The 27,902-nt window shown below is 39.3% G+C and overlaps 3 protein-coding genes across 4 annotated transcripts in view; all 3 read left to right on the forward strand.

Moving 5' to 3' along the window:
• Positions 1 to 27,902, forward strand: part of MGAM (maltase-glucoamylase) — a 214,054-nt gene that overhangs the window by 41,014 nt on the left and 145,138 nt on the right. The gene's annotated exons all lie outside the window — the stretch shown is intronic.
• On the forward strand, positions 11,633 to 12,577 carry LOC129515802 (olfactory receptor 9A4-like). Its single transcript, XM_055334820.1, has one exon. It carries the CDS (start codon positions 11,633 to 11,635, stop codon positions 12,575 to 12,577), a length of 945 nt encoding a protein of 314 aa, XP_055190795.1.
• On the forward strand, positions 25,407 to 26,363 carry LOC129515740 (olfactory receptor 9A4). The gene has a single exon (XM_055334774.1). It carries the CDS (start codon positions 25,407 to 25,409, stop codon positions 26,361 to 26,363), a length of 957 nt encoding a protein of 318 aa, XP_055190749.1.

Below are 27,902 nucleotides of genomic sequence, written 5' to 3' on the forward strand. Positions count from 1 at the left end.
ATTCCATCACATATGTCTTTTGATTGGAGACTTTATCATTTACATTCAAGGTAATTATTTACAGGTGTACTTATTGCCATTTTGTTACTTGTTTTATGATTATTTTTATAGTTCTCTGTGTCTTTCTTCTCTCATGGCTTGCTGGCTCTCTTTAATATGATTGAATTTCTTTCTCTTTATTTCTTACATATTACTGGTTTTTGATTTGTGGTTACTATTTGGTTTATATATAACATCTAAGCACGTAACAGTCTCTAGTAAGTTGTGGTTGCTTAAATTTGAACCCATTCTTTACTCCTCACCCCCCCCTAACATTTAGGTATATGATATCATACTTTACATCCTTTTATTTTGTGAATCCCTTGACTGATTTTTATAGATGTACTTAATTTTTTTTTGCTTTGTGCTTCTTACATTTCTTACTCCTGCTTATGGTCTTTCCTTTCTACTCGAAGAGTCCCCTTTTCATTTATTGTGAATGATTTAGTGGTCATGAATTCCTTTAACGTTTTTGTGGGGGGGGGCAGTGACAGTGGCCCAGGGGTTTAGCGCCGCCTTCAGCCCAGGGCATGATCCTGGAGTTCCAGGTTCGAGTCCCACGTCAGGCTCCCTGCATGGAGTCTGCTTCTCCCTCTGCCTCTGTCTCTGTCTCTGCCTCTCTCTCTCTCTCTCTGCGTCTCTCATGAATAAATAAAGTCTTAATTTTTTTTTTAATTTGAGAAACTCTTTATATCTCCTGTTACTCTGTACCAAAGCCCTGCTGGATACAGTATTCTTGGTTGTAGGTTTTTTACTTTAACAACTTTGAACATATCTGGCCTGCAGAATTTCGGCTGAAATTAGATAGTCTTAACAGGGCTTTCCTTGTAGGTTTTATTTTCTCTTAGTGCTTTTAAATTTTTCTCCTTATCACTACTTTTGCCATTTTATTTTATTTAATATATTTATTTATTTGAGAGAGACAGAGAGAGAGGAGAGGGAGGAGCAGAGGAGAAGAGAGACTGTCTTCAAGCTGACTCCCTGGTGAGCATGGAGCTCATTGTGGGGCTCAGTCCCATGACCCTGAGATCATGACCCCAGCTAAAGTCAGATCCTTAACCAACGGAGCACCTTAGGCACCCTACTTTGTGCCATTTTGAATACCATGTGTCTCCATGTGGAGCTTAGTCTTATCAGTGCCCTGAATTCAGCTGCCAATCTACAGAAAATATGTGCAGAACAGAAAGATATATTTTAGTGTACCATAAGGGTGACATCACCAAAATCCAGACTACAGGAAACTACTGTCAAAACACCTTGTGAATGCAACAAATGGATTATAAGGAAAAGAAAGGGATGGTGAAAAGGTTTACAGATTAAAGGGAGTAAAGAATACATGAGATTTTTAGAAAATGGACAAGACTAAGCTATAGTGTGTGGTGATGCAAATTTGGTTGATGAAAGAAAGGTAGTAAAGTGATGATTGCAAAGATAGTTACTTGTGGGGAAATGAGGACTGTGATTATAATGGGGGTAATGCAGAAGGTTCTGGGGTTTCTATGAATGTTCTTTCTTTCTCTTTGATCTGGGTGGTAGTGACAAAGGTACTTACCTCATGATAAATTAGATACACATTTGCTTTGTGTAGCGTTTCTGTATCTGTAATTTATATTAAAATCAACTAATTAGGGATGCCTGGGTGGCTCACTTGGTTAAGTGTCTGCCTTTGGCTAAAGTCATGGTCCCAGGGCCCTGGGATTGAGCCCCAGATTGGGCTCCCTGCTCAGCCGGGAGTCTACTTCTTCCTCTTTCCCCTGCTCGTTCTCTCTTTCTCTAATAAATAAATAAAATCCAAAACAAAATAAAAAAAAGAAAAGGGAATACATATTAGAACAGAAGTTATTTATATTCTTTTTATTTGCTTTTTGACAGTTCTGTTTTTTGATTTATACTAAATCAAAGTTTTGATTTTATTAAATTTTATTAACACACAAATATATCAGTATGTTGAGAAAATATTTGCAAGAACAATAAATATGTGATGCTAAAAAACTAAAACCAAATGATTAGGGGGACTTTTGTTTTCCAGTTCAGTATGTAAGGATCTTGGAAGTTGTCACTGTTGCTGACAACAAGAGTAAAACACAAAGAAACTGAAAAGCATCATAGTTTCTTAAATCCATCAGAGAATTCAGGTCACAGGGCAAACCATTGCTCTCCAGATTGGAAAGATGGGCAAATACGATGAATGACGGGTACTGGGGCAGATACTCTGGAGCAGAAGCCCATTGTTGGAGCCAGTATAAAGTTAGAAGAATTTAAAGGTACATGACAAATTTTGGAGGCTCAGTGTGGACAACCTTGAGGGTGTCAGTCTCAGGAGGGCCCCCACACATTTGTGAATTGTGTCCCTAGGACCCTTGTCAGGATCACAGGGTGAAGATCAGAGAACTAGGAGTCCTATCAAATTAGGGGAAGGGGAAGAGTAACCATTGTGAAATACACCAAGAGCATCCTCTTCCTTAGAAGCCTACCTTCAGTGGTAACTATTTTGTTAACGCCTAAATATGTTTGATTTTCACCAGAGTCTAAGCAATCTGGGGAGAGGGAAATAGCCAGCTCCAGGTCTGTCTGTCCTTCCTGTTTCACCAAGGTTACAGGGAAGGTAACCCAGGGACACAGGCTCAGGGAAAGACTGAGACCTAATGATTGGACTATGGAATGCTTCACTCCCTCCACTCCTTACCACCACATCAGTAGGGCTTATGTATGATAACAGGGGATCAAGAGAAATAGCTGTGAGTCTAAGACCTTATTTAAGAAGGAGATTCTAGGGAAACACAAAGACAACAGATGAGACAGCAATAAGAACAAGAGATTTATTTTAGCCTCTCACACCTACAGCTGCATTAAACAGTAAACACAGCCCACCTCCTAGCCAGGTAAACATATGACTCATAGAAGACCAGTTTACCTCAGGTCTTCTCAAACTTTTTGTAATGTACAGCTTCCAGTGAAATATAACAAGGAATACTAAAATAAAACAAAACAAAAGAATACAGCCCCCACCCCCCCAAAAAAAGTATGAAGAGACAGGACAAACATGAGAACCAGACTCAGATATGGCAGAAATGTTGAAATAATCAGACTGGGATTTAAAAATAACTAGGTTAACACGCTAAGGGCTCTAGTAGAAGAGTGGCCAAAATGCAAGAGTCAATGAGTGACGGCAGTAGAGCAGTGGAAACCCTAAGAAAGAATAAAAATGAATTGTTAGAGAAGAAAACCGATTTAAACAGAAATAAAGCTGTCTTTAATGAGCTCAGGAAAAGAGTACACATAGTTGAGGAAAGAATCAGTGAGCTTAATGGTATTTCATAGAAACTTCAAAACAGAAATGCAAAGTGAAAAAGGAATAAAAGAGATAAAACAGAGTATCTAAGAATTTGGCATCATTACAAAAGTTGTATCTTCTGTGTCCTGGGGATACGAGAATTAGCAGTAAATTGTTAGAAGCAATAATAACTGAGAACTTTCTAAAATTAACAAAAGACATCCAACCACAGATCCACAAAGCTCAGAAACTAGGAGCAGGATAAATAGCAAACAATTCACATGTAGCCATATCCTATTAAAACTGCAGAAAATCAAAGACAAAGACAAAATGTGGAAAGAAACCAGAAGGGGAGAAAACACCTAATGTGCAGAGGACTAACAGTGAGAATTATATTAGAGTCCTCCTCAGAAAACGTGCAAGCCAAAAGGACAGCAGAGTAAAATATTTAATGTGCTGATGAAAGAAATCCACCAGACTGGAATTCTTTATCCCAGGAAATTATCCTCACAGGTGAACAAATACTTTCTCAAACAAACAAAATTTGAAGGAGTTTGTCAGCAGGAGATCAGCCTTGTAAGAAATGTTAAAGAAGATGTTTGAAGACAAGGAAAATAATATGATTCAGAAATTGAATCTATAGTAAAAACAAAGAATCATAAAGTAGAAATAAATTAAAGTAAAATAAAATATTCAAGTTTTCTTATTCTTACCTGATCTCAAAGATAAGAATTTGTCAGTACAGAGCAGCAACAAAGCGGGTGATCTAGCTTATGAATAAGGGAAATGTATGACAGCAATGTTTAAGATATGTGAGAGAGGTGCTGGGGATATTTGTTATACTTGCACTACCCCAGGTGATATAATATTATTGAAAATTGATTATAGCAAGGTCACAGGATATAAAGTTAGTATAGAAAAGTTTATCACTTTACTATAGTTGCTTTCCTATATGTCAGCAATGAAAATTGGATTTTATTTTATTTTATTTTATTTTTGAAAATTGGATTTTAAATTAAAAACACAACACCATCTACATTAGCACCAAAAGATACTTAGGTATAAATCTAACAAATTTGTGTACATTTTATCTGAGGAAAGCTACAGAAACTTCAAGAGTCTGATGAAAGAAATAAAAGATCTCAATAAATGGAGAAAATCCTATTTTCATGCACAGGAAAACAGTGTCATTAAGATGTCAATTCTTCCCAACTCGATCTATAGATTCAATGCAATCTCAACCAAAATTCCAGTAAGTTATTTTGTAGATAATGATAAAGTGATACCAGTGTCTATATGGAAAGGCGAAAGGCCCAGAATTGCCAACACAATCCTGAGGAAGAACAGAGTTGAATGCACTGACTCTACTCAATTTCAAAACTTATTATAAAGCTATAGTTACCAAGACAGTGTTTTATTGTTGGAATAATAGAAAAATATATTAGCAGATAGAATAGAAAGCCCAGAAATAGACCCACAGAGATATTGTCAACTGATGTCTAACAAAGAACAAAGGCAATTCAGTGGAGAAAGGATAGACTTTTCAACAAAAAGTGCTGTAACAATTGGACATTCACATGCAAAAATTCTGGACACAGATCTTAAACCTTTCCCAAAAATAACCTCAAATTGGATCAGAGACATAATTATAAAATGCAATACTACAAAACATCAGAACTTAACAGAGGAGAAATGTAGATAATCTTGGGTTTGATGAATACTTTTTAGATACAATACCAAAAACATGATCTATGAAAGGAAAAATGGAAAAGTTGCACTTCTGCTTTGGGAAAGACTGTTAGGAGAATGAAAAGACAAGCCAAAGTTTGGCAGAAAATCTTGGCAAAATACATGTGAAATATTCGACATGTATCCTAAACAAAGAACTCCTTAAAATCAACAATAAGAGCAAATAACTCAATTGAAAAGGGGGCAAAAGATAGGGACTGAGGCCTCAGGAAAACCTATGCAGGTGATAAATAAGCATATAAAAAAGATGCTGGACATTGTATGTCATCAGGAAATGGTAAATTAACACAACAATGCAATAACACCCTACACCTAGTAGAAAGACTAAAATCTAAATACCAAATATTGGTGAGGATGTGGAGCAAGAAGAACTCTCATTCATTGCTGATAGGAATGCAAAATGGTACCCGCTCTTGAAAGAAATTTGTTAATTTCTTACAAGTTAAGTATATACTCTTACAATAGAACCTAGTAATTATCTTCCTTAGTGTATACACAAATGAGTTGAAATCTTATGTCCACACATAATCTTGCACACAAATGCTTTTTGTAGCTGCATTCATAATTGCCAAAAGTTGGAAGCATCAAAGACATCTGGTATAGATTGAATTATATCCAACAAAATTTGTATGTTTAAGTTCTAACCTCTCAGTACATCAGAATATGAACTTGATTGGAAACGAGTCATTGCAGATGTAATTCTTGAAGATGAGGTCATTCTGGAGTGGGGTGGGTCCATAATCCTACTGACTGGTGTCCTTATAAATAGAACACCATATGAAGAGACACACATAGGGAGAATGATTTGAGAACATTAACTATAAACCAGATAGCAATAGAGAAGAATCAATAAAGCCAAATGTAATGTCTTGGAAAAGAATATGATTGACAAATCCCTAGCTAAAATGAGCAAGGAAGAAAATAGAAACACAAATCACCAATGTCAGAAATGGGAACAAGGGATATCACATTAGTGCAATAAACTATAAACATATAAAAATGGATAGCGTAAACAACTTTATGTTTATATACTTGACAACTTAGATGAACTAAGCAATTCACCCGGAAAACACAAACTGAAGGGGTGGGGTTTGAAAGGTCCTATAGCTAGTAAAGACATCTTACCTAGGGCAGCCCAGGTGGCTCAGCGGTTTAGCGCGTCTTTAGCCCAGGGCATGATCCTGGAGACCTGGGATCAAGTCCCACGTCGGGCTCCTGCATGGAGCCTGCTTCTCCCTCTGCCTGTGTCTCTGCCTCTCTCTCTCTGCATGTGTGTGTCATAAATAAATAAAATCTTTAAAAAAGATATCTGACCTGTAAATAAATACTTCATTACAAAGCAAAGTCCTGGCCTAGATGTCCTCGGTGATGGATTTAGCAAACAATTTAGAAGGAAATAATATAAACTTTTTCCCCTGTAAATTAGGAAAGGAGGACATACTTTCCAACTCATTTCATGATAACCAAAATTATCCTGATGCCAAAATCTGATACAGATCTTACCTAAAAGAAAATTATAGGCCGATAGCTCTCATTAACAGAGAGGCTAAAATCGTGAATAAAAAGCTAATGAATATAATCTAAGAATTTATAAAGAATAGCCCATATACCTCAGAACAGACTCCTAATCTTTCTCTTCAGCACCGAGGCAATCACTGTCGTGGTTTCTTTACAGATTACTTTTATCTATTCTAGAGTGTATGGTACCACATCCATTTTTGAGGGGTCTGACCTTTTCATTCATTGTAATACACTTGAATTCATCCATTTTGTGTCTGTCAGAGTTTTGTTACTTTTGGTTGCTGAGTAGTATTTCCTCGTATGAATATATCATTCTCTTGGTGATGAATATTTGTTTTCTGTCATGATTAGTTGTAATGAACAGAGGCACTATGAACATTATAACAGAAGTACTTGTGAGGACATAGGTTTTGAATTTTTTTTATTTTATTTATTTATGATAGGCACACAGTGAGAGAGAGAGAGAGAGAGGCAGAGACATAGGCAGAGGGAGAAGCAGGCTCCATGCACCAGGAGCCTGACGTGGGATTTGATCCCGGGTCTCCAGGAATCGCCCTGGGCCAAAGGCAGGCACTAAACTGCTGCGCCACCCAGGGATCCCCAGGACATAGGTTTTGATTTATTTTAGGCAACTACCTACAAGTGGAATTGCTGGATCATAGGAAGACAGATGCTTAAGTTTATAAGAAATGAAACTTTTTCCAAAGGAGTGTTATTACTTTATGTTCCTTCCTCCTTCTCCATTTCTAGTCTTCTAGTGTCTAGTTGATCATACTGGAAAGATATGTAAAGAAATGGAACCATGCCTGGAATTAAGAAAATTGGTTATGCAGTGAATGCTGTGACACAGAGTGTGCCCTCCACCCTCCCCAGATATCCCCATTTGCCAGTGATGTTCCTTCTCTATTGACTAGCAGTCATCATTGACCCCACCCAGCTGCTCAGAGGCTGACAGGCACATGCTGGGATGGAGGTGTCATGGGCAGCTGTTGGCACAGTTTCCATGGGGATGGGCCTCAGGGATGGGTCTCTACTTCACAGTATGAGTAGCGACTCCTGTTATGTGAGTGTCATTCTAGGATCTGCATAGGGTTAACACTAAAATAGAAATACCGCGACCAGAGGCTCTAGGCATAGGCTCAATGCAATCTCATTTAAGAAACCAAAGAAACAAGCAAAGGGGGAAGAAAGGAGAGAGAGAGGCAAACCAAGAAACATGCTCTTAGCAATAGAAAACAAACTGATGGTCACCAGAAGGGAGATGGGTGAAATAGGTGATGGGGATTAAGGAGCACCCTTGTGATGAGCACTGAGTGATGTCTGGAAGTGTGGAGTCACTATACTGTATACCTGAAACCAATACTACACTGTACATTAACTAACTGGAATTACGTGTAAAAACTTTACATAGAGATTATAAATTAATGCAACTTTTTGAGAGTGATTTGATACCCGCTAAACGTTATACAATTGAAAAGTTATGGGGTCCCCTGGGTGGTACAGTTGGTTCAGCAACGACTCTTGGTTTCAGCTCAGGTCATGATCTCCTGGTCTAGAGATTGAACCCCGAGTCTGGCTCTGCTCTCAGTGTAGAGTCGGCTTGAGATTCTCTCTCCCTTTGCCCCTCCCTCTCATGCTCTGTTTCTCTCTCTCAAATAAATAAATGTAACTTTAAAAAAAAAGTTGTACTTATATAACTTTTCAGACGTGAGAATATTTATTGCAGCAGCAATATAGATATGAAGAATTGGAAAACATTTATCAGCATGTTCATTAGAAAATAATTAGTGATTTCATAATTGAATATTAAGCAATCATGTAAAATGTGATTCACATATCATTGTTAATATAGAAAGTTTAATACACACACAAGCATAAATACACACACATAGATGTATATTAGAAGAAGGTAGCTGGCTAATATACTTACTAAAATATTATTTACTTAATCGTACATACGGATATTCTTAAAAACACATAGAATACGTCTGTATGAATACACTAGAAAACTCTAATAATAACTTATAGTAATATTTATCTCTAGCAGATGGATCAGGAAAATCAAACAGCTGGGGAGAGGGAAATTTACACTTTACCTTATATCCCTCCATGTGTTTTGAAATTGTGATCTGATTATTTTATGAAAAATGGTGGTTGGTTCTCAAGGTGTAAGAGTCAATATTTTAAAAGTGATTTTGCTGTGTTGCCCAGTAGCTCAGCTGTGCTCACTTTCATGTAGTATTTTGTTGTTGTTGATTCTGAATATTGTTTCTTCACTTTCACCTCTCAATTCAAGTGGCACAGGGAGGTGAGCTGAGAGCATCTGAAGACCTATATGAAGGGAAATATATGGCTGAACAACCACAATTGGATGCATGTTGGAGGGCCTGGTATGGGCTGTGGCATTAGCAGGATGTGAATTTGGAGTAGGGGATAGGTCTTGTCTCTCCCTCTCACCAGGCCCCCAGCACTGTGGACAGAGGATATGTGGTGGAGACTGTGCAGAGATCCTCTGGGAAGAACGTGCTTTGTGAAACCTTGGGAAGATGAAGACGTAGATGTAGGGACCTCTAGGCTTTTGAGGTATGTCTTGGAGCCATGAGTGGAGTCATCATCCTGGGGGTAGCTTAGGCTCTGTAGGGCTACATGGAGTCAGGGCAAAGCACAGAGCAGATCAGGGGGCCGACTGTTCACAGCTTGGTGGTTGTGCAGAGAAGAAGGCAGTCTGGACTCTGAGAAATTCCTGACTAGGAGTTTTTAAGTTTGCTCAACACACAGAACTTTTCCAGGATCTAAAATGTGATTATCCTCGGGAGAGAAGAGAAGAGTGAAATGTTCTCCAGCTTTTCCTTAAGTGTATCCCTAGTGTGTCTCTGAAAGTGTGCAAATTATTCCTCAGTGTATAACTGTCCTTGGAGACAGGTCAGGTAGAGAAAGAAGGAGGCAGAGAGAACGAAGGAGGGGGAGATAGGCAGATTCCTCTCAGCAATACTTGTGGACTATTTCTAAGCTCCAGTGTGTGGATGGTGTCTTCGCCATGAGTGGAGACAGCAGGAGCTGCCCCTGCCTCCCTAGCATGTCTCTTTCCTAGCCATGGGTAGCCTGGGTTGATACCTGAAGAACAATAGACCTTTCCAGTCCAATCCTCTTCTCTGGAGGTGGGTGTCTGCCAGGTATCCCATTCAGTGAAGGAGAGAGTAGAAGAGCATCATCATGGGAGGGGCAGGGCTTGGCTGCATATAGAACAAGAGTCTTAGAGCTTGAAGAGTGGATTAAGGGAGCCGCAGAGTACATGGCTCTCCCTCAGAGCTTCCTCCATAGCAAAAGGCAGGTTGATGGGGTCCAGTGCTGGTGATGCGTACACTCTCTGCCATCACCTAAGTCCCTGCTCTATCGTCTGTCTTCATGTCTTCCTTATATCTGCTTGCCATCATGTCAGGGATCTCCGGGAAGTGAGACTGCAGGCTGAGTGGGCAGTGCTTAGGAGCAGAGTGAATGGAGGGATACATATCCAAGTTGGAAACTCCTTGTTTCTTCACTGATTTCTTCCTTGATCTATTAATTGATATATTCATTTAAAAATATCTCTAGAGTATACACACTTTGTCTGACTCTGTTCTTGTCACAAGTGGCAATATAAGTAATATAAGCAACTTGCTTCGAGGTACTTCATTGTGATGTGGGATTTTGGGGATAAATTAAGAAACAAGTAAATATAGCATACGATTTGAGCCATTGATGAGAGCGACTAGAGAGAAAAATATGTCTTAAAGAGGTTAGAGGGTGAAATTGTGCATGTACCTTTTGGAGTGGACATCTTTGGGCAAAGACTGGATGTGGTGAATGAGGGATTCCAGACTCCCTGAGGATCTGGAGTATATCAATGATACACATGATCTCTATGAGTGTATTCTAACTTTTTCATTACCCTTTGGCCCTGGAGAAAACAGGGAGTCATAGATCAGCAGACGTGCTCTTTTCATTTTCCAAGTTGCTCTATGGCACTGACCCCATGACAGTTTGGTTGGAGAGATAGGCTGCCCGTTTGGAGGTCTTGTCTCCCTTTTGGAACCAGAGATTTGAGACCTAGGGGCTATGGAGGATTTTGCTTCTCTATCACAGGTGTTTTCTTGTCTTCTGGTCCAGGTTGTAGACACTGCAAGAGGTAGGAATTCCTTTCAATACCCTCCTCCATGTTATCAGCTACTGATGAGAGGAGTCAAAATCTTCAAGTTAGTGTTCACTAACAGGGACCTGGTGAGTCTCTTTCCTCTTGGAGGATATACATCCTTGAAATGTGAAATGGAGGATGGTTTTCATCATGAGGATAAGGAGGAAGTAGTGGATAATCCCCTTCAGGGAGCCAGCATTCCAGGTGTCAGGGAAAGACTCCATATTTTGTCTTAAAATACTCTTATCTTATGACAATATCCTAAATAGGTCCCATGTTCCAACATCAATGCAATGTTGATAGCATAATTGAGGCAGAACTTAACCTGAATATAATGCAAATAGAGCCTATGTTTAGAAGATACATAGAAATAACCATGTATGAGTGTAATTAGCTACATTTGGGATCAACCATGCTTATATCTCTTGAAATGTAGCAGGATTTTGCAGAACATACCAAATATAAGGGGCAGAGAAGACACTTTAGGGCCTTTGAGATGGCAGGGTTAATGGTATAAACAAGCACACTGTGGTCCGGAAAGAGGATGAGGTGGCAGGTCAGAGTAAATTTGGAGGGAGGATGGCCGGTGAGTTGAGAGAAAAGGGTAGAGACGGGGGTGGGTGGGTTTTCATGCCCTGAGTGGTATTGGTGGCTATTGCTCATGTTCTTGGGCATTTACATTTACCTTCATATATGATACATGTTCTTCATAAAACATTTAACACCAATCTTGTATCGATAATAGGAGCATTATGTTGTGGATTCTAGCAGTAGGATATTTTTCTCAAATTGGAAATGTCCTTAATCTTTTTGAGATCAGAAGCCTGTTTTCTCTCCTTGCTCTTTAGGTTTCCCACGGAACAAGAGCTCAGAACTAAATGTTGGGGAATCAGTCTAGTGCCACTGAATTTTATCTCCTTGGCTTCCCTGGCTCCAAGGAACTACACCATCTTCTCTTTGCTACCTTCTTCTTCTTCTACTCAGTGACATTAATGGGAAACATGGTCATCATCTTGGTTGTGTGTGCTGATAAACGTCTGCAGTCCCCCATGTATTTCTTCCTTGGTCACCTCTCTGCCTTGGAGATCTTGGTTACATCTGTTATTGTGCCTGTGATGCTTTGGGGGTTGCTGCTCCCTGGGATGCTAACGATATCTCTCACTGCATGTGTCACCCAGCTCTTCTTGTACCTTTCTCTGGGGACCACCGAGTTTGCATTACTGGGAGCAATGGCTGTGGACCGTTACGTGGCTGTCTGTAACCCTTTGAGGTACAATGTCATTATGAACAGTCGCACCTGTATCTGGGTGGTCATTGTGTCATGGGTGTTTGGGTTCCTTTTTGAAATCTGGCCAGTGTATGCCACATTTCAGCTTACGTTCTGCAAATCCAATGTGGTGAACAATTTCTTCTGTGACCGAGGGCAATTGCTCAAACTATCCTGCAACAATACTCTTTTCATAGAGTTTGTTCTATTCCTAATGGCTGTTTTTGTTCTTTTTGGTTCCCTGATCCCTACAGTCATCTCCTACACCTACATAATCTCCACCATCCTCAAGATCCCCTCAGCCTCTGGGCAGAGGAAAGCCTTTTCTACGTGTGCGTCTCACTTCACCTTTGTCGTGATTGGGTATGGCACCTGCTTGTTTCTCTATGTGAAACCCAAGCAAACCCAGGCAGCTGATTACAACAGAGTAGCATCACTGCTGGTTTCAGTGGTGACCCCTTTTCTGAATCCACTTATCTTTACCCTCCGGAATGACAAATTCATGGAGGCCTTTCGAGATATTGTGAAACGCTGCTATCAACTTCTCCGGGATTAGCTGTGTCCCAAGGTCAATTGTGACCTCTTCATCATGGATATGATTAATCTGAAAGCAGTAACTCAATATGTACTGGTCATTTTAATCATCACATAGTTTGTGATGTATAGGGAAATTCTTCAAAATCCTTCAAGGGAATTTTTAGACCTTGACAGTTCCCCATTTATAATCAGATGATTCTTACATGGGATATCACATTATTATTTTTGACTAGATATGTACAATAATTTACTTTTCTGTTGTTATAATACATCTCACAATATAATTTTGATAAGTGCAAATGTACACAGTATGTGTGATTTTTTTTCTTTTTTTCCAAAACACTCAGGTCTTTGAGTCAGAAAAACAGTAATTCATTTCATGGCAGCTGACTCCATGTTTGATTCTAGGTCCTGGGTCATCTTCCCATATGTTGTCCTATGCTTTAATGATTTTCTCACTGCTTAAAGCACCCTATGTTTCATATGAGAATGACCGCAAGTCCATCCTCAGGCCCCAACCTTTTTTTGAGGTTCCTTCCACAGATCCAGCAGGGACACTCCTTCCTTGTAGATCTTCCCCTCTACTGGCAGTTATGACAGTGAACTCACCACAATCCTGCCCGCTTCTCAACCTCAGTGCCAGATGTGCATTAATTCAGGCACATCTTTAATTGGTAAACTTTCTCAGGGTGAGGAGAGAGTGTATGGAAAGAGGCATTTTCATATCTGACATGACTCCCATTTTCATGCCAGCCCCAAATTTGGGAGGTCAATGGGTTGGGTTCTGGGACTTGATGTGACAAGAGTGAATTGACCTTGCTGTGTCCCTGGGCTGGGGCAGCAGTGCAGGGAGGGCAGGACATGGGCAGCCCCTGTTCACTTCTCCCCACTTTCTTTATATTGTTCAACCTGACAAAGGCATTTGTTTTCTCTTCTCCTCAGCTACATTTCTGTCTTTGTTCCCCTCCCCCACAAGGACCAGGTTTACCAAGTTATCTTCCAGCTCTACAGTGAGCTTCTGAACCCACATCTCAGTTCCTATATTGTCCCATCCCATTCCCTTTCCTGACACACCACCATTGCTAATATTTTTCCATTCTTATGTGGCTAAGCAGGGGTCAAAATAGTGTGCACAAAAGACTACCTTCCCAACATAATACATCTATCTATTCTGGAGACTGTTCTATGGGCACTTGATAAGAATATGTATTTTTCTGTTTTGAATTGCAGTGTTCTGAATATGTTTGTTAGATTTACCTGGTCCAATGTGTCATTTGAAGCCACTGTTTCCTTACTGACTTTCTATTTGGATGATTTATCCTTTGATGTAAGTTGGGAGTTAAAATCTCCTACTATCATTTTATTACTATTGATTATGTTGGGCATGTTTACTAAGAACTGTTTTATGAATATGGATGCTTTTATGTTGGATGCGTAAATATTTATAATCGCTACATCTTCTTGTTGGAATGTAATGTCCTTGTCTCTTGTTACATCTTTGTTTTAAAGTCTGTCTTGTTTGATATAATTATTACTACCGTGGCTTTCTTTTCACTCCCTTTTGCATGAGCAATGCTTTTCCTTTCCTTCAGTTTCCATCTCCATGTGTCTTAAACCTTAAATGAATCTCATGTAGGCTGCAGATGGATGGGTCTTGCTTTTATATTCATTCTGTCACACTCTGTCTTTTGATTGGAGCCTATAGTCCATTTACATTCAAAGTAATTATTACAGGTGTACTTATTGCCATTTTCTTACTCGTTTTATGGTTATTTTTATAGTTCTCTGTGTCTTCTCTCATGGCTTGCTGGCTTTCTTAATGATATGATTGAATTTCTTTCTCTTTATTTCTTACATATCTATTACTGGTTTTTGATTTGTGGTTACTATTTGGTTTATATATAACATCTAAGCACATAACAGTCTCTAGTAAGTTGTGGTTGCTTAAATTTGAACCCATCCTTTACTCCTCTCCCTACCCACTAACATTTAGGTATATGGTATCATAGTTTATATCCTTTTATATTGTGAATCCCTTGACTGATTATTATAGATATACTTAACTATTTTTTGCTTTTGTGCTTTCTACTTTTCTTACTCCTGCTTATGGTCTTTCCTTTCCACTCAGAGTCCCCTTTTCATTTATTGTAGGGTTGATTTAGTGGTCATGAATTCTTTTAACTTTTTTTTTTTTTAATTTGAGAAACACTTTATCTCTCCTGTTATTCTGAACCAAAGCCCTGATGGAAACAGTATTCTTGGTTGTAGGTTATTTACTTTCAGCACTTTGAACATATCATGCCACTCTCTTCTGGCCTGCAGAATTTCTGCTGAAAATCAGCAGATAGCCTTATGGGACTTACCTTATACGTAACTGTTTTCTTTTCTCTTAGTGCTTTTTAAATTCTCTTTTTATCACTACTTATAGCCTTTTATTTTATAAACTTATTTTTTTTTATTTGAGAGAGAGAGAGAAAGAGAGAGAGAGTAAGCAGGGGGAGGAGCAGAGGAGAAGGAGAGAGACTGTCTTCAAGCTGACTCCCTGGTGAGCATGGAGCTCATTGTGGGGCTCAGTCCCATGACCCTGAGATCATGACCCCAGCTAAAGTCAGATCCTTAACCAACGGCACCCTACTTAGGCACTCTACTTTGTGCTATTTTGAATACCATGTGTCTCCATGTGGAGCTTAGTCTTATCAGCGCCCTGAATTCAGCTGCCAATCTACGGAAAATATGTGCAGAACAGAAAGATATATTTTAGTGTACCATAAGGGTGACATCACCAAAATCCAGACTACAGGAAACTACTGTCAAAATACCTTGTGAATGCAACAAATGGATTATAAGGAAAAGAAAGGGATGGTGAAAAGGTTTACAGATTAAAGGGAGTAAAGAATACATGAGATTTTTAGAAAATGGGCAAGACTAAGAGTGTGTAGTGATGCAATTTGGTTGATGAAAGAAAGGTAGTAAAGTGATGATTGCAAAGATAGTTACTTGTGGGGAAATGAGGATTGTGATTATAATGGGGGTAATGCAGAAGGTTCTGGGGTTTCTATGAATGTTCTTTCTTTCTCTTTGATCTGGGTGGTAGTGACAAAGGTACTTACCTCATGATAAATTAGATACATATTTGCTTTGTGTAGTGTTTCTCTATCTGTAATTTATATTAAAATCAACTAATTAGGGATGCCTGGGTGGCTCACTTGGTTAAGTGTCTGCCTTTGGCTCAAGTCATGGTCTCAGGGCCCTGGGATTGAGCCCCAGATTGGGCTCCATCCTCAGCGGAGAGTCTACTTCTTCCTCTTTCCCATGCTCGTTCCCTGTCTCTTTCCCTAATAAATAAATAAAATCCAAAACAAAATTAAAAAAAGAAAAAGGAATACATATTAGAACAGGAGTTATTTATATTCTTTTTATTTGTTTTTTGACAGGTCTGTTTTTTGATTTATACTAAATCAAAGTTTTGATTTTATTAAATTTTATTAACACACAAATATATCAGTATGTTGAGAAAATATTTGCAAGAACAATAAATATGTGATGCTAAAAAACTAAAACCAAATGATTAGGGGGACTTTTGTTTTCCAGTTCAGTATGTAAGGATCTTGGAAGTTGTCACTGTTGCTGACAACAAGAGTAAAACACAAAGAAACTGAAAAGCATCATAGTTTCTTAAATCCATCAGAGAATTCAGGTCACAGGGCAAACCATTGCTCTCCAGATTGGAAAGATGGGCAAATACGATGAATGACAGGGTACTGGGGCAGATACTCTGGAGCAGAAGCCCATTGTTGGAGCCAGTATAAAGTTAGAAGTATTTAAAGGTACATGACAAATTTTGGAGGCTCAGTGTGGACAACCTTGAGGGTGTCAGTCTCAGGAGGGCCCCCACACATTTGTGAATTGTGTCCCTAGGACCCTTGTCAGGATCGCAGGGTGAAGATCAGAGAACTAGGAGTCCTATCAAATTAGGGGAAGGGGAAGAGTAACCATTGTGAAATACACCAAGAGCATCCTCTTCCTTAGAAGCCTACCTTCAGTGGTAACTATTTTGTTAACGCCTAAATATGTTTGATTTTCACCAGAGTCTAAGCAATCTGGGGAGAGGGAAATAGCCAGCTCCAGGTCTGTCTGTCCTTCCTGTTTCACCAAGGTTACAGGGAAGGTAAAGTCATGACCCAGGGACACAGGCTCAGGGAAAGACTGAGACCTAATAATTGGACTATGGAATGCTTCACTCCCTCCACTCCTTACCACCACATCAGTAGGGCTTATGTATGATAACAGGGGATCAAGAGAAATAGCTGTGAGTCTAAGACCTTATTTAAGAAGGAGATTCTAGGGAAACACAAAGACAACAGATGAGACAGCAATAAGAACAAGATATTTATTTTAGCCTCTCACACCTACAGCTGTGGGTCTAGGACCTTATTTAAGAAGGAGATTCTAGGGAAACACAAAGACAACAGATGAGACAGCAATAAGAACAAGATATTTATTTTAGCCTCTCATACCTACAGCCCAGCTCCTAGCCAGGTAAACATATGACCTCACATAGAAGACCAGTTTACCTCAGGTCTTCTCACCCATTTTGTAATGTCCAGCTTCCAGTGAAATATAACAAGGAATACTAAAACAAAACAAAACAAAACAAAAGAATACCCCCCCCAAAAAAAAGTATGAAGAGACAGGACAAACATGAGAACTAGACTCAGATATGGCAGAAATGTTGAAATGATCAGACTGGGATTTAAAAATAACTATGAACAGATAAAGAAGATGTGGTTTATGTGTACAATGGAATATTACTCAGCTATTAAAAATGACAAATACGCACCATTTGCTTCAATGTGGAACTGGAGGGCATTATGCTGAGTGAAATGAGTCAATCGGAGAAGGACAAACATTATATATTCTCATTCATTTGGGGAATATAAATAATAGTGAAAGGGGATAGACGGGAAGGGAGAAGAAATGGGTAGGAAATATCAGAAAGGGAGACAAAACATAAGGACTCCTAACTCTGGGAAACGAACGAGGGGTGGTGGAAGGGGAGGAGGGCGGGGGGTGGGGGTGAATGGGTGATGGGCACTGAGGGGGGCACTTGACGGGGTGAGCACTGGGTGTTATTCTGTATGTTGGCAAATTGAACACCAATAAAAAATAAATTTATTATTAAAAAAGAAAACAACAACAACAACAAAAAATAAAAATAACTATGATTAACATGCTAAGGGCTCTAGTAGAAGAGTGGCCAAAATGCAAGAGTCAATGAGTGACAGCAGTAGAGCAGTGGAAACCCTAAGAAAGAATAAAAATGAATTGTTAGAGAAGAAAACCCATTTAAACAGAAATAAAGCTTTAATGAGCTCAGGAAAAGAGTACACATAGTTGAGGAAAGAATCAGTGAGCTTAATGGTATTTCATAGAAACTTCAAAACAGAAATGCAAAGTGAAAAAGGAATAAAAGAGATAAAACAGAGTATCTAAGAATTTGGCATCATTACAAAAGTTGTTTCTTCTGTGTCCTGGGGATACGAGAACTAGCAGTAAATTGTTAGAAGCAATAATAACTGAGAACTTTCTAAAATTAACAAAAGACATCCAACCACAGATCCACAAAGCTCAGAAACTAGGAGCAGGATAAATAGCAAACAATTCACATGTAGCCATATCCTATTAAAACTGCAGAAAATCAAAGACAAAGACAAAATGTGGAAAGAAACCAGAAAGGGAGAAAACACCTAATGTGCAGAGGACTAACAGTGAGAATTACATTAAAGTCCTCCTCAGAAAACGTGCAAGCCAAAAGGACAGCAGAGTAAAATATTTAATGTACGGATGAAAGAAATCCACCAGACTGGAATTCTTTATCCCAGGAAATTATCCTCACAGGTGAACAAATACTTTCTCAAACAAACAAAATTTGAAGGAGTTTGTCAGCAGGAGATCAGCTTTGTAAGAAATGTTAAAGAAGATGTTTGAAGACAAGGAAAATAATATGATTCAGAAATTGAATCTACAGTAAAAACAAAGAATCATAAAGTAGAAATAAATTAAAGTAAAATAAAATATTCAAGTTTTCTTATTCTTACCTGATCTCAAAGATAAGAATTTGTCAGCACAGAGTAGCAACAAAGTGGGTGATCTAACTCATGAATAAGGGAAATGTATGACAGCAATGTTTAAGGTATGTGAGATACTTGCACTACCCCTGTGTGGTATAATGTTATTGAGAAGTGGTTATAGAAGGTCACAGGATATAAAGTTAGTATAGAAAAGCTGATCACTTTACTATATAGTTGCTTTCCTGTATACTAGCAATGAAATATTTAATTTAATTTTTTTGATTGGTGGGGAAATATTTAATTTTAAATTAAAAACACAACACCGTCTACATTAGCACCAAAAAATATTTACTTGTAAGCTTAACAAAATTTGTGCTCATTTTATCTGAGGAAAGCTACAAAAACTTTGAGTCTGATGAAAGAAATAAAAAATCCAAATAAATGGAGAAAACTTCATATTCATGCACAGGAAAACAGTGTCATTAAGATGTCAATTCTTCCCAACTTGATCTATAGATTCAATGCAATCTCAACCAAAATTCCAGTAAGTTATTTTGTAGATAATGACAAAGTGATACCAGTGTTTATATGAAAAGGTGAAAGGCCCAGAATTGCCAACACAATCCTGAGGAAGAACAGAGTTGAACGCACTGACTCTACTCAACTTCAAAACTTATTATAAAGCTATAGTTATCAAGACAGTGTTTTATTGTTGGAATAATAGAAAAAATATATTAGAAGAATAGAATAGAAAGCCCAGAAATAGACCCACAGAGATATTGTCAACTGATGTCTAACAAAGAACAAAGGCAATTCAGTGGAGAAAGGATAGTCTTTTCAAGAAAAAGTGCTGCAACAATAGGATATTCAAATGAAAAATACCTGGACACAGATCTTACACCTTTCGCAAAAATAACGTCTAATTGGATCAGAGTCCTAAGTGTAAAATGAAATACGATAAACATCAGAACCTAACAGAGGAGAAATGTAGATGACCTTGGGTTTGATGAATACCTTTTATATACAACACCAAAAGCATGATTTATGAAAGAAAAAATTGAAAAATCCCACTTCTACTCTGGGAAAGACTGTTAGGAGAATGAAAAGACAAGTCACAGTTTCGGAGAAAATACTTGGCAAAACACGTATTGGACATGTATCCAAAACATGCAAGGAACTCTTAAAACTCAACAATAAGAAGAAATACTCTATTTAAAAAATGGGCAGAAGATCCGAACAGATACCTCACTAAAAACACATGCAGGTGGTAAATAAGCAACAAAACTCTGACAACTCAAAATGAAAGAATTCAAGTACATTACAGTGAATGAAAAAGTCAGACACCAAAAAATGCATATGGTATGATATAGTACCATACACTCTAGAATAGATAAAAGTTACCTGTAAAGAAACCCCAACAGTCGTCACCTCAGTGCTGACGAGACAGAGTAGGAGTGAAAACTGAGGTATGTGGGTATCCTTTCTAAATTATTGGGTTATATTCATTAGCATTTTATTCAGGATTTTGCCTCTCTGTTAATGAGAGATTTTGGCCTATAATTTTCTTTTAGGTAAGATCCATATCATTTTTGGTATCGAGGTAATTTTGGTTATCATAAAATGAGTTGGAAAAAGTGTGCTCCTTCCCTAATTTATAGGGGAAAAGGTTTGTATTATTTCCTCCTAAATTATTTGGAGAAATCCACAAGTGAAGACATCTAGGCCAGGAGATTCTTTTGTGAGGAAATATTTATTTATAGGTAAATGTGTTTAGTAGCTAAGCTATAGGACTATTCAAAACCTCTGCTTCCTGTTTGTGTTTTAGGGGTGACTTGCTAAATTCATCCAAGTTTGTCAAGTTTATTAACGTAAAGTTGTTTATGCTATCCATTTTTATATTTTATACTTTATTGCACCATTGTGATATTCCTTGATTACATTTCTGACATTAGTGATTAATATTTCTATTTATTGCTTGCTCATTCTTGTTAGGGGTTTGTCAATCACATTTTCTTTTCAAACACATTACACTTGGCTTTACTGATTCTTAATGACTGTTGGGGTTTCTTTAACTACAGATTACTTTTATCTATTCTAGAGTGTATGGTACCACATGAATTTTTGAGGAGTCTGACCTTTTCATTCATTGTAATACACCTGAATTCATCCATTTTGTGTCTGTCAGAGTTTTGTTACTTTTGGTTGCTGAGTAGTATTTCCTCGTATGAATATATCATTCTCTTGGTGATGAATATTTGTTGTCATGATTAGTTGTAATGGACAGAGGCACTATGAACATTATAACAGAAGTACTTGTGAGGGCATAGGTTTTGATTTATTTTAGGCAACTACCTACAAGTGGAATTGCTGGATCATAGGGAGACAGATGCTTAAGTTTATAAGAAATGAAACTTTTTCCAAAGGAGTGTTATTACTTTATGTTCCTTCCTCCTTCTCCATTTCTAGTCTTCTAGTGTCTAGTTGATCATACTGGAAAGATATGTAAAGAAATGGAACCATGCCTGGAATTAAGAAAATTGGTTATGCAGTGAATGCTGTGACACAGAGTGTGCCCTCCACCCTCCCCAGATATCCCCATTTGCCAGTGATGTTCCTTCTCTATTGACTAGCAGTCATCATTGACCCCACCCAGCTGCTCAGAGGCTGACAGGCACATGCTGGGATGGAGGTGTCATGGGCAGCTGTTGGCACAGTTTCCATGGGGATGGGCCTCAGGGATGGGTCTCTACTTCACAGTATGAGTAGCGACTCCTGTTATGTGAGTGTCATTCTAGGATCTGCATAGGGTTAACACTAAAATAGAAATACCGCGACCAGAGGCTCTAGGCATAGGCTCAATGCAATCTCATTTAAGAAACCAAAGAAACAAGCAAAGGGGGAAGAAAGGAGAGAGAGAGGCAAACCAAGAAACATGCTCTTAGCAATAGAAAACAAACTGATGGTCACCAGAAGGGAGATGGGTGAAATAGGTGATGGGGATTAAGGAGCACCCTTGTGATGAGCACTGAGTGATGTCTGGAAGTGTGGAGTCACTATACTGTATACCTGAAACCAATACTACACTGTACATTAACTAACTGGAATTACGTGTAAAAACTTTACATAGAGATTATAAATTAATGCAACTTTTTGAGAGTGATTTGATACCCGCTAAACGTTATACAATTGAAAAGTTATGGGGTCCCCTGGGTGGTACAGTTGGTTCAGCAACGACTCTTGGTTTCAGCTCAGGTCATGATCTCCTGGTCTAGAGATTGAACCCCGAGTCTGGCTCTGCTCTCAGTGTAGAGTCGGCTTGAGATTCTCTCTCCCTTTGCCCCTCCCTCTCATGCTCTGTTTCTCTCTCTCAAATAAATAAATGTAACTTTAAAAAAAAAGTTGTACTTATATAACTTTTCAGACGTGAGAATATTTATTGCAGCAGCAATATAGATATGAAGAATTGGAAAACATTTATCAGCATGTTCATTAGAAAATAATTAGTGATTTCATAATTGAATATTAAGCAATCATGTAAAATGTGATTCACATATCATTGTTAATATAGAAAGTTTAATACACACACAAGCATAAATACACACACATAGATGTATATTAGAAGAAGGTAGCTGGCTAATATACTTACTAAAATATTATTTACTTAATCGTACATATGGATATTCTTAAAAACACATAGAATACGTCTGTATGAATACACTAGAAAACTCTAATAATAACTTATAGTAATATTTATCTCTAGCAGATGGATCAGGAAAATCAAACAGCTGGGGAGAGGGAAATTTACACTTTACCTTATATCCCTCCATGTGTTTTGAAATTGTGATCTGATTATTTTATGAAAAATGGTGGTTGGTTCTCAAGGTGTAAGAGTCAATATTTTAAAAGTGATTTTGCTGTGTTGCCCAGTAGCTCAGCTGTGCTCACTTTCATGTAGTATTTTGTTGTTGTTGATTCTGAATATTGTTTCTTCACTTTCACCTCTCAATTCAAGTGGCACAGGGAGGTGAGCTGAGAGCATCTGAAGACCTATATGAAGGGAAATATATGGCTGAACAACCACAATTGGATGCATGTTGGAGGGCCTGGTATGGGCTGTGGCATTAGCAGGATGTGAATTTGGAGTAGGGGATAGGTCTTGTCTCTCCCTCTCACCAGGCCCCCAGCACTGTGGACAGAGGATATGTGGTGGAGACTGTGCAGAGATCCTCTGGGAAGAACGTGCTTTGTGAAACCTTGGGAAGATGAAGACGTAGATGTAGGGACCTCTAGGCTTTTGAGGTATGTCTTGGAGCCATGAGTGGAGTCATCATCCTGGGGGTAGCTTAGGCTCTGTAGGGCTACATGGAGTCAGGGCAAAGCACAGAGCAGATCAGGGGGCCGACTGTTCACAGCTTGGTGGTTGTGCAGAGAAGAAGGCAGTCTGGACTCTGAGAAATTCCTGACTAGGAGTTTTTAAGTTTGCTCAACACACAGAACTTTTCCAGGATCTAAAATGTGATTATCCTCGGGAGAGAAGAGAAGAGTGAAATGTTCTCCAGCTTTTCCTTAAGTGTATCCCTAGTGTGTCTCTGAAAGTGTGCAAATTATTCCTCAGTGTATAACTGTCCTTGGAGACAGGTCAGGTAGAGAAAGAAGGAGGCAGAGAGAACGAAGGAGGGGGAGATAGGCAGATTCCTCTCAGCAATACTTGTGGACTATTTCTAAGCTCCAGTGTGTGGATGGTGTCTTCGCCATGAGTGGAGACAGCAGGAGCTGCCCCTGCCTCCCTAGCATGTCTCTTTCCTAGCCATGGGTAGCCTGGGTTGATACCTGAAGAACAATAGACCTTTCCAGTCCAATCCTCTTCTCTGGAGGTGGGTGTCTGCCAGGTATCCCATTCAGTGAAGGAGAGAGTAGAAGAGCATCATCATGGGAGGGGCAGGGCTTGGCTGCATATAGAACAAGAGTCTTAGAGCTTGAAGAGTGGATTAAGGGAGCCGCAGAGTACATGGCTCTCCCTCAGAGCTTCCTCCATAGCAAAAGGCAGGTTGATGGGGTCCAGTGCTGGTGATGCGTACACTCTCTGCCATCACCTAAGTCCCTGCTCTATCGTCTGTCTTCATGTCTTCCTTATATCTGCTTGCCATCATGTCAGGGATCTCCGGGAAGTGAGACTGCAGGCTGAGTGGGCAGTGCTTAGGAGCAGAGTGAATGGAGGGATACATATCCAAGTTGGAAACTCCTTGTTTCTTCACTGATTTCTTCCTTGATCTATTAATTGATATATTCATTTAAAAATATCTCTAGAGTATACACACTTTGTCTGACTCTGTTCTTGTCACAAGTGGCAATATAAGTAATATAAGCAACTTGCTTCGAGGTACTTCATTGTGATGTGGGATTTTGGGGATAAATTAAGAAACAAGTAAATATAGCATACGATTTGAGCCATTGATGAGAGCGACTAGAGAGAAAAATATGTCCTAAAGAGGTTAGAGGGTGAAATTGTGCATGCACTTTTTGGAGGGGATGAGGGCATAAGGGCCTGTGGAATGGACATCTTTGGGCAAAGACTGGATGTGGTGAATGAGGGATTCCAGACCTCCTGAGAAATGCACGATGATCTCTATGAGTGTATTCTAACTTTTTCATTACCCTTTGGCCCTGGAGAAAAGAGAGAGTCATAGATAAGCAGACGTGCTCTTTTCAATTTTCCAAGATGCTCTATGGGACTGACCCCATGGCAGTTTGGTTGGAGAGATAGGCTGCCCGTTTGGAGGTCTTGTCTCCCTTTTGGAACCAGAGATTTGAGACCTAGGGGCTATGGAGGATTTTGCTTCTCTATCACAGGTGTTTTCTTATCTTCTGATCCAGGTTGGAAACTGTATGACAGATAGGAATTTATTCTGGTACCCCCCCCATGTTGTCAATTACTGTCCAGAGGAATCAAATTTTCTATTTATAGGTCACTAATGGGGAGCTGGGGAGGCTCTTTCTGCTTGGAGAGACATATTTCTGCTTGGAGAAATGAGTAATATAGGATGGCTTTCACCATGAGGATAAGGAGGACGTAGTGGATAATCCCCTTCAGGGAGCCAGCTCTCCAGGAGTCAGGGAAAGACTCAGTGTTTTGTCTTAAAATACTCTTAGCTTATGACAATATCCTAGATAGGTCCAACTTGCTAACAACAAGAACAACAATATAATTGAGGCAGAACTTAACATGAATAAAATGCAAATAAAGTCTATGTTTAGAGGTTACAAAGAAGTCATCATGTCTGGCTGTCATTGGCTAAGATTTGTATTAGCTATGTTTATATCTCTTGAAATGTAGCAGGATTTTGCAGCACATACCAAATATAAGGGGCAGAGAAGACACTTTAGGGCATTTGAGATGGCAGGGTTAATGGTATAAACAAGCACACTGTGGTCCGGAAAGAGGACGAGGTGGCAGGTCAGAGTAGTTTTGGAGGGAGGATATCCGGTGAGTTGAGAGAAAAGGGTAGAGACAGGGGTGGGTGGGTTTTCATGCCCTGAGTGGTATTGGTGGCTATTGCTCATGTTCTTGGGCATTTACATTTGCCTTCATATATGATACATGTTCTTCATAAAACATTTAACACCAATCTTGTATCGATAATAGGAGCATTATGTTGTGGATTCTAGCAGTAGGATATTTTTCTCAAATTGGAAATGTCCTTAATCTTTTTGAGATCAGAAGCCTGTTTTCTCTCCTTTGCTCTTTAGGTTTCCCACGGAACAAGAGCTCAGAACTAAATGTTGGGGAATCAGTCTAGTGCCACTGAATTTTATCTCCTTGGCTTCCCTGGCTCCAAGGAACTACACCATCTTCTCTTTGCTACCTTCTTCTTCTTCTACTCAGTGACATTAATGGGAAACATGGTCATCATCTTGGTTGTGTGTGCTGATAAACGTCTGCAGTCCCCCATGTATTTCTTCCTCGGTCACCTCTCTGCCTTGGAGATCTTGGTTACATCTGTTATTGTGCCCGTGATGCTTTGGGGGTTGCTGCTCCCTGGGATGCTAAGGATATCTCTCGCTGCATGTGTCACCCAGCTCTTCTTGTACCTTTCTCTGGGGACCACCGAGTTTGCATTACTGGGAGCAATGGCTGTGGACCGTTACGTGGCTGTCTGTAACCCTTTGAGGTACAATGTCATTATGAACAGCCGCACCTGTATCTGGGTGGTCATTGTGTCATGGGTGTTTGGTTTCCTATTTCAAATCTGGCCAGTGTATGCCACATTTCAGCTTACGTTCTGCAAATCCAATGTGGTGAACAATTTCTTCTGTGACCGAGGACAATTGCTCAAACTATCCTGCAACAATACTCTTTTCATAGAGTTTATTCTATTCCTAATGGCTGTCTTTGTTCTTTTTGGTTCTCTGATCCCTACAATCATCTCCTACACCTGCATCATCTCCACCATCCTCAAGATCCCCTCAGCCTCTGGGCGGAGGAAAGCCTTTTCTACGTGTGCGTCCCACTTCACTTGTGTTGTGATCGGCTATGGCAGTTGCTTGTTTCTCTATGTGAAACCCAAGCAAACACAGGCGGCAGATTACAATAGAGTGGTTTCCTTGATGGTTTCAGTGGTTACTCCTTTCCTCAACCCTTTCATCTTCACCCTTCGAAATGACAAAGTCATAGAAGCCCTATGGGATGGAATGAAAAGATGCTGTCAACTATTCAATAACTATTCTTTTTCCTAATTATTATGGATTTCAGAATACTCTGGAAATTACTTACTCATCTTTGAGCTGCATCACAATCATCATCTAGTAATATGGGTGCAACAAATGCCTTTTAAATTATGGCCATAGTTTTTAATATAGTTTCTTGTTACTCAAATTTCACTTTATTTTAAAGATATCTCTCTCTTTCTCTCTGTCTATATATACATATATATATATCTTATATATATATATTTACAGATGCAGATCTACATACTGTTTCCTAGTTATGATCATTTCATAATAAAACTTTTAAAAATTAATTGTAAAATGATATGTGTGATATTTAAGTTTCTGAACAGGAAAGGCTAAGGAAAATATTCTCCAACTGCAGAATGGGATGACTACTGGATTCTAGGTCACTGAATCATCTTCCCATTCTTCCCATCTAAATTGTTCTGTGCTTTAGGTCCTCTGACTGGGCAAGCTCCCTGTTCCTTCCCTGGATCAAACATATTTTCTCTCTCCATCTTTTACCAAGACAAGGAGACTTTATTCTTTCAATTTGATAAATATGAGATTTCTAATATCAATGACAGAAATTCAGACCTAAGGTAGTGCCTCTCAAACTTTACTGTGTATTTCAATCAACTGGTGGTCTTTTTGGAACATACATTCTAATTCAGTGGTCTGAACTAAGTCTTGATACTCTACATTTCCAACCAGCTCCAGCTTATGTTGATGCTATTGTAGGGGGAGGATTTCCTCTGCCCTTGGTTTTCTATTGCCTTAGTACTTATCAGCATATTTTCTTGGCTGTCAGAATTTAGAAAATGAACTCATTCCACAATTAGGAACACCTTTACCCTCCCAGGAATGGTTGTTTTTAAATACAGACACATCTCTAATTGGTGGACTTCCTCAGGGTGTGGGAGGGAGAGCTAGGTAAGGCGGCATTGTCTCACCTGACAGCACCCAGATCATGGTGCATGCTGCCACAAAGGACATGGGGCAATGGAGCTGACGTAACAAGGGAGGGCCGGCCCTGCTTGGTCTCTGGGAGAAGGGGCAGTGAAAAGAGGGCAGAAGAAGAGGCAGCATCTTATCACATTCTCCACTGCTTTCAGATCCATGTTACCTGGCCCCTGCTTCCTGCCCCCTTTAGTTGTTGATCCTCTCCTGCTCACTTTCCTTCCTGATTCTTCTTTGTAGCTCTCTTCCTGTGGCTCAGTTCCGCAATTCATTTCTGGGTTCCCATTGCCTTTCCCCCTCCAAGACCCCCCCACAGACCCAAGCTTACTGTTCTGTCATCCAGCTGCCCACCAGTCAGCCCTTGTCCCTCTTTCCCAGCACTGCCAACTTCCCTCACTCTTCCCCTAGTCAGCCTGACTTTGGTCCTAATCGATGAATCCATTTCCTATGTTATAGGCACAGTTTTATCCACTAGCATTTTTGCAATAATCAAATATTGATGACCAAATGGGCTATCACTGGTGACTGATTAAATAAATTGTTTCATTCATACAATGAAATAATAAGCAGCTATAAAAAGAATAAAAAAGCCCTTTCTGTAATGAT

The sequence above is a fragment of the Nyctereutes procyonoides genome, unplaced genomic scaffold, assembly GCF_905146905.1.
Source record: "Nyctereutes procyonoides isolate TBG_1078 unplaced genomic scaffold, NYPRO_anot_genome, whole genome shotgun sequence".
NCBI classification, from domain to species: Eukaryota; Metazoa; Chordata; class Mammalia; order Carnivora; family Canidae; genus Nyctereutes; species Nyctereutes procyonoides.